At 41.9% G+C, this 12086-nt stretch overlaps 1 protein-coding gene across 1 annotated transcript in view; it reads right to left on the bottom strand.

Annotated features, from left to right (window-relative positions):
* Positions 1-6380: 6380 nt before the first annotated feature.
* The window catches only part of LOC138610178 (GDNF family receptor alpha-2-like), a 46328-nt gene continuing 40622 nt past the window's right edge, over positions 6381-12086 (bottom strand). The window contains exon 8 of the mRNA XM_069682886.1: positions 6381-7569. Within this exon, the coding sequence (XP_069538987.1) occupies positions 7432-7569 (138 nt within the window). The 3' untranslated portion in view covers positions 6381-7431. The remainder of the gene's footprint in view (positions 7570-12086) is intronic.

Raw genomic sequence — 12086 nt, forward strand, 5'->3', positions numbered from 1 at the left:
AATTTGGCTCACAGCTCAGGAGCAAATACACTAAACAAGAGAATAAAAGCACTCCATTATTTTGAATGTATTTGTCTGCTGCTTTCTTTTCTCATCTGTTTTTCCCCTCTGTGATTTATCTTCACAGTGTATTACAGTGCTAAGGAAACATGCTGCGGCTGGGAGTTTTCTGCACAGGCATTGACAGAACTATCATTCTCAGCTCATATCGCCGAGGTTCTGAGAGCCATTAGCGGATGCCATACATATTTATCAAGAATCAACACATCCAGGCTGCGTATCAAACTTGATAAACAGGAGTTTATATCAAACATCCAGTTCTGTCAAGCGTGAAAGTGATACATTTTCAAGCTGTAACTATTACCAAACGTTTTACTGGCGGATCTTCTCCGGCTGTCTGCAGGCGGCTTACTTTACTTTTCTCTTGCATGAAGCCACTTTTACAACTCATTACAGGCGTTTACATCACTTCCTTGTGGTAATCTCATAACAAAGACCATGATACACACTGTGAACCCCGCAGTAGCAGATGTATCACATATTTCTCAGACAAAACTCATTGGCACATAACTTAATACAGGGGGAAAAGTTGCAATTGCATCAGCTTCAAACTGCTGCGGAGAGGAGAAGAAGAGAGCTCCCTGCACAAAAACAGGTGGGTGAGCACAGAAAGGAATGATGGGACGGCAACAGGAGCCGTCTGTGATTGGAGCATTCCTAGCACCAGTAAACCTTTCTTCTCTCTCCGCCATGTGCAGAGTGTTGATAAGAGACATCATCCCACTGACTCATTAATCAACTGTGAAATGTACAGCTACCTGCCGCTTTCTTATTCCCCATTCCCCCAAAACCCCTCCGCATCTCCTCTTCTACCCGTCTGTGAAGAGAAAAAAAACAAACCGGACTCCACAAGGATTCCTTTTGAAAAAAAAAAATGCTCTCCTTGCACATTTCCTGTTTCAAGATTTCTTTTTCTTACTCCATCCTAATCATATCCACATGCACACAGCCGTGTGTACACACGCATTCACTCACAGAGACAAGCATGAAAACAAACTGAGTTTTTAAACACAGGAAGGCAAGGACACCGGGGCAAGGAAGCACTCTTAAGTTGAGCAGCTGAGCCTTTTGTTCAACACACACAGACACAAGTCTGATGCATTTCTGTCTCAGTAGCTTAAATTATGATCATGCACACAGATAGCCGTGTCATTTTGACTTTGCATCAACATCCAAACCCAGCTGCCACTGCTCACTTTCCTGCCTGTGAGTGTGCTTTATTCTATCTATTCTCAAGCTGTGCCGCCGCGCCTGCCCCGGTAATATCTGCCATAACATCCTGGAAACATTTCCAAATTGTGCTGTGTGTTTGTAGGTCTCCTCCAGTAGTACGTTCAGTGTAAGAACTGCTGATCTGCTGTCTTTTCTCCCAAAACTCCACTCCAGGGAGGGTAAAACGAACCAAGGGGAGGTTTGAATTTTGATGAGTGTATTTGCATTTCCTACTTGTCAAAACCCTTAATTTATCAGCCCATTTTGATCGCCTCTATGGGAAGCTGACTAAATAATCACTCAGTGTGCGTCATCAATTTTTCTGAAACGTAAGCAACAAACTGACCAAATCAAATTTTGATTAATGGGCAGGGAGGTGTGGACGGCATTGTTCTGTTGACAGCTGCACAAACAGGAAGCCCACAGAGCTTTTAGCTGTAGATTCTCCGATGGAGCAGATAGTGAAATATACTCAACAGGGCAGAAGTTCACTCTCATGTTGCATTTTTGGAACTGAATAGGTAAACGCTGGGATTTACGGCACACTGCAGAGGCATGAAGAGCTCTATTTGCCTCCACACAAAGACATTCTGCGTTGTCAGAAGGGTTGAACATGAAGTGTCAGTCATTGACTTCTCTCAGTGCATAACCCAGAAACATCACCACTTTCTTGTTATCATGCAGGCACAAATGCTGCAGTCAGTTTGCATTTCACCTTCTCCCAGTAATAATCCTGCTCCAGACTCTGCTCAGCTCTGAATTATTCACACACACAATGTAAAATACATAGGGGTGTAAGTACCTGCAGGTAAAGGAGAGCCATAGTGTTAAACTGGACAAACACATGTTGCAGTATAAACTCAAATACACTGTGTTTGGACGTATACGCATATAAAAGCATAATAATGTAGTAAAAAGAAGCCATGTCTGTGTTGGAGAGTATCCTGAGCAGTGTGTCTGCGATGGGGTCTGCACTGTATTACCCCTGTATTGCATTATGGACTAGCGAGGCTGTTCTTGCCGGAGAATTGGCAGCTCTGCTTCATCTTTGATGGATTCCTCTCTCTGAAATTGTTTAATGTTGATGCGAAGTGCTTTTTGATTCTCAGACGCTGAGCCCGACTTCCACTGTTGACTTATGATGATTTGTCTAAAACCAGACCAATTCATTATTTTTGTTCACTTAGACAACCACATCTCTGAACCTTGCATCCTTTACTTTGTTTAGATCAGCTTGTAACTTTAACAGGGATACATTATAATTCAGAAGGACTGCAGCTTTGCCTGGAAACTATCTGATAAAAAAGATGCAAGAGATGTTTGTGTGTGTGTGTGTGCGTTCAAACAGCGAGAGCACACAACTCGTATATTCTGCATCCTTTTATCTTTTAAAATACTCAGGTGGTTTGAAATGATAACTGATGTTACAAATGTATGATAATTTGTTCTGAGACTGGTGAAAAATCCCTAAAATGGAAGCATATCTCTTGACATTCAAAGTGATAACAAGACGGAGCCAAAACATCAAACCTGGTGTCACTGTTCAATCTCGCATCAGAAATGACACGCATTACAAGTGTTTGACGTTGTATACTCTCAGAGGCCCCGAGCTGTAAACTCACCAGTTTGGAAATCTCCTGTAATTTCTACCAGGGCTGACCACAGCCACATTAACAAGAACACGTCGAGCAGAGTTTAATGTGACATGTAAACCAGTTTGGATCAGGAGCATGCAGTTATGTGGCACAACTCTGAATCTGATCTGCTGCCTGAAGACGTAAACATTTCAGTGGAAACACTGAGAGCAAACATTCATTCACTGCAAGGACGCAAATCTGTGCATAAACACACCAAATTACATCTTTCATTTTCAAACGTGACCAGGAAGTCTGAATATTTTTCAGATGATTTATGTTGTGCAGCATCAGAGCTAAAATGTTATTCTTGGTAAATAAATATAGTGATATACTGCGTAAAATAAAGGTCCAATATTCTTCAGTCTCCCTGTTCTTTGTTAGACTACATCATATGATAAGTTTATATTTAAAGTGTATATGTATATAATAGGACACCGGCTCCTCTAGTTCAAAGTAAAGAAATCAGCTCGCTGGAGACTTCCTCTTTCTCGGCGTAATAACACAGAAATGTTTCCCTCATGAAAAGATTTTCACTCAGATGGGCTGAGATTTTTAATATGTGCATATTGAAAAGGTTATTGGTCGCCGTCCACACTGGTTGTGAAGAGATCTCTTTTTAGCACAAGGGCCTGTGTCCACTAACGGAGGTTTTTTGGGCTGGCAGCGCCTATATTCAATACAAAACCAAAACTCTTTTCAGTGCTCAGAGTTGCCGTTGGCATCAGCTGTTTTGTGTGTCTGCGCTCACAGCACTCTCAGCTGAAAATAGTTCAGCTTTTGGAACCCCGCTGCGCTCGTCAATGCCACTCTTCCCTCACCCACCAATTGACCGTGGAGCCGGTAGGGCTGGTCATGATATTCATCATGAGCTGTACGTTTTTACCATAGACTGTATAAAAAGATGGACAACATGACAGCTCCCTAAAAGTGAAGCCAAAACATTTCGGGCGCCCCCTGCTGACTGGCATAGGTCATACAGCCCGCCTCCTCCATGTTAACAGGTGGAACATGGGTCAAACTATAAAATCAAAATACACGCCCGATACTTTTTTCTCAAACATGGTTTCTGTCATTTTAGCTAGTTATTATCATGCTGATTTACACCCAAGTGTTCGATTTTCTGAGTTTATTTTTAATTAGTTATTTGATGCTGTCAAAATGATGATTGACAGCTCTGTTGACAAATTCGGCTCCTGCAGCCAATCAGTCCCGGGTGAGCAGAGTGGAGGACGATCCGAGAGTAGAAACGTAACTAAAACAATCACTACAGTCATTGAAGTTTCCATACCTGTGAATGTTAACCTCAGACCAACACAAAGAAGCTGTTCTGCTGTTAAACACGCCGGTGTGAGGGATCCTTGCTGTTTTTTCAGTAAGTTAAATGTGTGTTTGGGTTAGCGGAAGTGGCTACGGCAGCTTCACTCGCCGATCTCTACTGCGCAGACTCTGGCTCCGTATGACGTCACCATCGCAAGAAGGCAGCACCTATCACAGGGGCTATTTTGGCATCAATTTCGTACAATGGGAGCAGATGGAGACGCGTTGTCCATCTATATATACAGTCATTGGTTTTTACTCGCCAAAATAACACATCTCGCGTTTTGAGTTTTGTTCACAGAACCGCACCTGAAGGAGACTTACCATTGGACATTGCGTGTCGAAACCGACGAATGAGACACTACACAGCTGCCCTTAGAATATTTTAAAACAGAATAAGAAGGTCAATATTTAACTGAGGACGTCGCACCTCAATCTATGCATTTACAACTCTCTATGTGTGTGTTATTGTGACGAGCACGTGAGGAGACGCTGCCCCAGGTATGGGAGAAACAGAGTACTTGGGCTGAGTGTCCAGTAAGTTAATCGATCCTGGATGACGATCTTTTTGACAGATTATCAAAGAAACATGATCAAATTAGTCGCCAAATATTGAGGGGGTCGCTCTGGGCTCTACTAATTCTAAATGCGTTCCGCGGTCCATGGGAGGAGAAACTAATCCTTTCGTTTTTTCAAGGTACAATTCCCAGGTCTGGAGCTGCTGCTAACGCCAGGACGCTATTCCTTTCCATCGTTTTTGTCTTCCTTAAAATTCCCTTGAATAAAAGCAAATATTAAGCACACAGAGCAATTTAAAACAGACTTAATGGTCACTAGCAAGGGAAGCGGAAGTGCTGCCAGACAACCTTCGTAACCTAGCAACAGTAAGCGCCGACGAGAAGCGCTCTGAAATTGAGGTAGTGGGCGCTGCCTGCACAAAAAAACTGCATTAGATGACGCAGGCCTTAAATCCAACATAGGGGACAAATCCAGTCTTTGTCCTGAGCAACAATTGTTGGTTTCTTTAACTTTTATCGTTTTATCATATTTCTGTCTGTATTTACCTTCTGAGGATGGATAGTTACACATAGATGATGTAACTTTGGAGCATCACCATTAAATTTGACTTTGAAATAGACCAAAGACATTGTTTTCCCCATCATTTCTTACAATACATTCAACACCACAGGGGTTTATCACACAGTCTGTGTGCACAGGAGGGATGATTGGGGCAAATAACTTTATCAACATTTATATGAGGCCTTTAATTATTGAAGGTAAAAATCTGAACAGTTCCTTTAAGAAGTTTTTGTCCATATTTTGTATAAAAGTGCTGCTTTGTTGCTGATATGAAAATGGAATATCAATACCACTCTCATGAAAATGTATTAAATACGAAGCCAGTAGCTGGATTGTTTGGCACAAAAACATGGAAACGGGTTTTGTCCAAAGGCAAATAGTCTACCACATATCCGCTTTTTAAATCACAAGGTGAAATGTACCATTTTTTACAGACTAAAACAACAAAGATGTTAGAGGTTATTTATAGAGATTCAGAGACGATGGGGGCCGTGCAGGCTGTATAACTCTCTTTCAAGACTTTATGCTAAGCTACGCTAATTGGCTGCTGGCATAGGCTTTGTATTTGGCTTACAGATATGAGACGGGTATTGATCTTCATGTCTAGGTCCTTGCAAGAAAGAGAAAAAAGCTTTTGAACTACAACCTTGAACTACTCCATAACTACATTGATGTACTGACATTGGACCTAAAATAAATTCTTAGAGCACAGGTTCATATTTTACGCAAGAATATTGTTTCATAAAATAGTTATATTAATATGTTTGTGAATTAGGAACATTTGTAAACTCCTACAATATGTGACCCTGAAATATTGAATATAAAGAGGAACAGTGGAGTTAAAAGGCTGGGTCACACTGCGCCCTGTGAAAAAGGCCTGCAGTTAATTACACTATGCATCATAACCTCTGCTCTCCAAGGGGCAACGTGAACTCCCACTCAGGCAATTTCAACAGCGCCTTATTAGCTACTTTTCTCCTGCATGTAAACAAAGACGCACCAACATTGTAATAAGTGACCACACACACACACACACGCAGTATGATACACACACACATACACAGGTTATGGCTTTCCAAGCAGTTTAAGCTCGTTTAATCTCGTCCCTGTATACATTCTTTGTGATCAAACCTTTATAGACAAATATAAACGCAGATAATGAAGGCCTTCCATTAGTACCGATACTCAATACAGTGCTGTCTTAGCGTACAGAAAAGTCCATTAGAGGTACTGATGATATTGTTTGGTTGAATGAAAGAAAAGTGGTTTATATACATAGAGACAGAAATATACACATGTGCAGGTGGACGTTGATCCACAGATGTCAACAACAACATCTCAAATGACCAAAGAACCATTGAGTTTTAACGTCACCGTCTTACGTTCCTGCTAATAACAGCTTTTACTATAGTACCCAAATGAAAGAGCTGTACGGTAGATTGATTATGGTCACGGATACTATACCAACACTTATAACACTGAGTAGGCTTTACAGTTTAGAGTTTACACTTGTGTTGAACAGACAGAATGTAATCATCCCCCCATCCCGGCCCCCCCCCCGAAATTTGTCGTCTGTTCATCCAAAGAGAAGATTAAGTCGAGAACCAATTCAAGACAAAAAAAGTGACTGATAGCAGAAATATGTCTTTTTTCGCTCTCACTCTATCCCATTTACCCCCCGCTCAATCCTTTTCTTTCTGCAACAATTTCTTTCCTGTCACTCCTGTCCTCTTTTAATTATGTTGTTCGTTCCCTCTCTCCCTCCGTCGCTGAGAAAAGTGCAGAAGTCTCTGACATGGCGCTTCAGTCCTTCCATGTTTTTGGTTCTCGGTCAGAGGGAGAGTCGTTCCCGAAAAGTGGCCTTCGCGGCCTCTCATAGCAAGGGTCCTCTTAAAGCCGTGTGATTGATCACAGTCGTGGTCCGCCCAACGATACATCAAATGAACAACAAATTCACAATCTGAATATTTTCCACCTCTTTTTGTTTTTTTCCTCTTTCGTAATGCCTTTCATGTCATCTGCCCAGAGAGTCAGCCTTCTTAATATCAGTCTTAGAAATAACACCTTCTGCTTTTAGGATCAGCTTGTGGGTGGATGACCTCTTTTTTTTCTCCTCCTGGCGCTTCTATAAGGCATGCTGGGCCAGGACCAGAGCCAAAGTCAGGCCGGGGAGCACAGCCCAGACGTTGGCACACAGACAAGCGGAGTGATCCTCTGGCAGGCCCTGGGTCTCGCTCAGGCCACCGTCTCTTGGTTCAGGATACTGGGCAGATAGAGGGACACACAGAGGGAGAGAGATGTGTAAAGGTTAGACATGACTCAGTCACTCGTGCTGCTTTCTTGTTCTGGCATTTGAAGAGGGAAGAGAGACGGAGACAGGAGGGAGGGGAGGCAGGAGAGGATCAGAGCCGAGGAGAACAAAAGAAATTGGGAGTCAGAAAGTCAGAGCAAGAGTGAGAAATGACATGTATCCATGGCAGATGCACTTTGGCTCCAACATTAAGTGTTTGATCCACCAAATGTTTTGATATGTGAAGTATAATTCAAGCCCCTGCTGCTCAGTATGCTCCCTGCTTCTTAAACAAGTTGGCAACAAAGAAAAGCTTCTTGTGAAGACTTCTTCTTTTTTTCCTCCACTCTTTAAGGTTGTGCCAGCAAGTCTCTAAACAGTTTTTAAAGCTATCATTACAGACTTTATTTACAAGAAAAACATGCTAGCAAGCCAAACGCACACTACAGAAGCCAGCAGCAGCTGTGGTTTTCTTTCAATATTTCATAAGGCATAAATTACAGCAAGTGGAGGGCGAACAAAACACTCGCAAGACCTCTCGTATGCAGTTTGACTGTGCATGTAAGCACATTACTGAGTTTATTGTTGTGTGAAACAATCGCATGTACAGCAGAGAAACACTCACAGTTCACTACATTACTGCAGAGAGCAGTGGGAACACATCAGTCCAGATATTAAACCGTACGGCCTCCAGACTTCCACTGTTATATCCAAACCACAATGGCCTTATTATGTGCTTTTCCATAAAATTGTGAGCGTTTTGAATACTTTTTCAATTTCCTCTGATTCTTGTAGCACAAAGCAGAACCATTTGCCTCCAAGTTAAAGTAGTCCCGCTCAATTTGCAGAGGAACCATTTTCAGTCCAGCACAGCAATACAGAGGCACATCATAAGGAACATGAAACATTTTCTCCTCCTCCTCCTCCTCCTCCTCCTCCTCCTCCACCCCTCGACTCATCTTCACCAATGTAACCTTTGCAGAGATTGCACTTTGGTCCATTTCCCTGTACACAGAAAAAAACATCTACTCCGATGTTATCTCCCCGCACCTCATCTTCCAACAGAACAAGGCAACGTATAAACGGGAACATAAATAATGAAAGGAGAAATTGGTGTGAATTATAGTAACGGGAGAGACATATTTTTCCTGTAAAAGGGAGAGATGGAGGAGGGAGTGGAAGGAGAGGATCCAAAATAGCTGCAGTTATCACACTACCTGCGAGTGAGCATACACGCTCTAAACGCTGCGAAGAAACGGTTAAATGACAGTTGCCAAAATCGAGGGGAAAAAAGCAATGGGTAGCTTGACAATGCACCAAACACACCCGCGACTAAAAGCCAATTAATTAGCAAGGGCAGTGATGTGTGGTAGCAGCCTGTTGACATGAGTCCAGATCTCTGGTTGCAGCCAATATCCACACATACACTCAGGCCTGTGAGACACACACACACACACAGACACATGGGACAAACACATGCACGCACTAGCATGCATCGTGACAAAATACAGACAATGTCAAAACACGCGCTCACACAGGGAGAGAGAGAAACATTCACAAGCGTTTATTAACACTGGTAATAAAAGCGTTTGTCATTGAACATGTTACTACACATGTAGCGAGCGAGAGATTTCATTATCAGGCAGGTTATTGTCAAATTTATAGCGCAGTAGGGCCGTATCTCCCCAGGCTGTGGTTATTGAATAACCCTGAGTTACGTAGTTTCTGTCCACAATCAATTCTATTCAATTGAGCTGAAAATCAACACGCGACAGAGCTACATGGGAACACAGGCAACACCAGTTTCCCAATGGCTCTGTGGTCAAAGACAGAGGGGGGTTCTTATACACAATTTACTTTATGTTACAATTAAAATAAAACTCGATATGCTATAAAAATAAACATCACCAATCCTTCTGCAAGAACCTTTTGTTAAAGGACGTTAAAATTCAAATCAGGATTACAATTATAGGACTCACAAAATCCATCTTATCAGTGGACACACACTGACCCTGGGAATGTGGCAAACACAACGTGGTGACAAATGGAGCCTAAAATGCTCCAATAGAAAACAGCAGGGAGATTCAGTTAAACTTGATTGCAGTGAAGAGGGTCAGCATGTGTGAGGCAACACTTAAATATAGTGAATAAATGCTTCACAAATACAGCCCGTCAGCCAGTTATGTTATTATATATACATGTATATTTTCTACCTTTTTTCCACGATAATTTTTTTTTTTAAACGGTAATCTAACCTTTATTTAACCAGGGAGTTCATTGAAATTAAAATCTCTTATGATGGAGTATTTCTTATATTATTACTCAATAAATTATTGGAATAATCGATAGAATACTTGATTACTAAAGTACTTCATTACTTAAATAATCTATAGCTGCAGCCTTCTGGTGTGGACCATAGATAGACAACATGACAGCTCCCTAAAAGTGAAGCCAAAACTTTTCTATCGCAGCCAGCTGTATAGCTCATAAAGCCCACAGATAACATGGAGGAGGCGGGCTTTATGACCTATACTGAATTAAACTATAAAATCAAAATACACGTAAAATAAATGTTTCTCAAACATGGTTTCTGTCATCATAGTTAGCTCTTATCATGCTGATTTACGTCCAAGTGTTCATTCTTCTGACAAATGTATCTTTAATGAGTAATTTGATGCTGTAAAAAGGATGATTGACAGCTCTGTTGACAAGCGTCCGCTCAGCCTCGCTCGTTACTTGTTGGTGGAGTCTTTCAATCCAAACAGCTCCCCACAAGAGTGTTTACTGTACAGTATAACACCATTTTCTTTAAATGGATGATTATGACCTAACAAGGGAGAAAAGCTGCTCAAAAGTGACGCTGCTAGCCCGGTGTGCACCTAAAGGTATTCCAGCATGCTTTGAGCAGCGAATTAGCCACTTGCCATACACAATGAATGGGGCCGAGATTTTAGCTGCGTTCAGCGGGTACGATCGCTTAATTAAGAGCTGCATTTTGCTGCATCAAGCTGTCCAGAATGATGTAATTATATGGGGAAAACTATTGTATTTCTACATGTAAACAAAGCAGGATTTATGACGGCTACCCTTCTGACTGCAACGCTCCAAGGACCAGGCTTCAGCCCACATGTTTACACTCTGAGCACGGCATAAAAACACACAACCACTGATGGTGACATTTTGAGTAATTATGCAGCTAAATTAGCTGAAACATTGTGTACAGTATATAAGAGCTGTGTGTCAGTTCATGTGCTTCATATTAAAGATTATCTGTGTTGTCATGGTCGCCTGTCGTCCATCGATCCATCACCATTCCCAGACCGATCTGTCCACATCAGTGTATGCACATGTGAGTGTGATACTGCAACACTGACCATCATGAGATTAACAGCGATTGGACAGTCAGCCTTTTGCCAAGAGGAGTCATACCAAAACAACACTCCCCCAATTTATCTGCCAGGGAAGTTTGACAAGTTTTAATTGCCAGCCATAGTTGTCTGAGAACGCAGGGCCACCCAAAATGTCCCTACCAGCTCCCTCTCTAATTATAAACTTCCTGCTTGAGTAATCACACGTCTTATTGTTTCCTAATTACCATTTTTACAATAAATTAAACACCACGCTGCAGTGAGACAGTCGCAGAGCGGTGCATCAATACTGACGTACACACACAGAAGCAATTCCACTCTCCATCCCCTCGCTCGCTCTCTCTCTCCCTCAACACCTTTCCAAAACATACACACTGTTATTGTTATCAGCGCTGCTTGTCCATTAATTCTCCTCTTTGCAACATTTTTTAAGGTTTTAATTTGCTGTCTTCACAACAATGAGGGCTTGTGCATAAAGGACAATACTGCATGATTCGGCTGCAGTGTGACCATTTAATGGCCGTGAAAGCCCCTGGAATTACTCAAAATAGATGTCTTAATGGGAGTCATTCATTCAGCACGCAACATTTGCATTCATAAACACTGCACGCTGCTGGGATTTTGTGTGTATGGGTTATAGTCTCTGAAAAATGGCATAAATAATAACATCAACAGTGGCAGCTGCAGTGGGCAGAGGGGTTTAAGAGAGTACAGTTTCATACTACACTATCTTACACTGCAAAGCCTGGTTACTAGGTCTCCTGCAGAGGTGAAAAGCATCATTAGTCTTACACCAGAAGGCTGCACCGCACATCTAAAATACATCTGTAAAGCAGAACAATATTTCACAGTGAAAACTAATCAAACTCAACAGCTAGATAAATAAAAACGAAGAGAAAAAAGAAAAACGTCCTCTTGGCCCAAAGTGCAGTGAAATATTTCAGACATGTTCAAAAGAGACAGGGAGGGGAGGGAGGAGGGTGTTTGGCTGACAATATGCTCCTGTCATTCCAACATTTCATTTGAAGAGAAAATGAAGTACAGTCCTAATAAAAGACAAACGCACATGCATCCTTGCAGCACAGCAGAGAGTGATGTTTCTCCGCTCCACGCGGCGAACTC

This window comes from Semicossyphus pulcher, unplaced genomic scaffold (assembly GCF_022749685.1).
Source record: "Semicossyphus pulcher isolate SPU_LCO1_2020_fin unplaced genomic scaffold, fSemPul1.0.p SCAF_6, whole genome shotgun sequence".
In the NCBI taxonomy this organism is placed as follows: domain Eukaryota; kingdom Metazoa; phylum Chordata; class Actinopteri; order Labriformes; family Labridae; genus Semicossyphus; species Semicossyphus pulcher.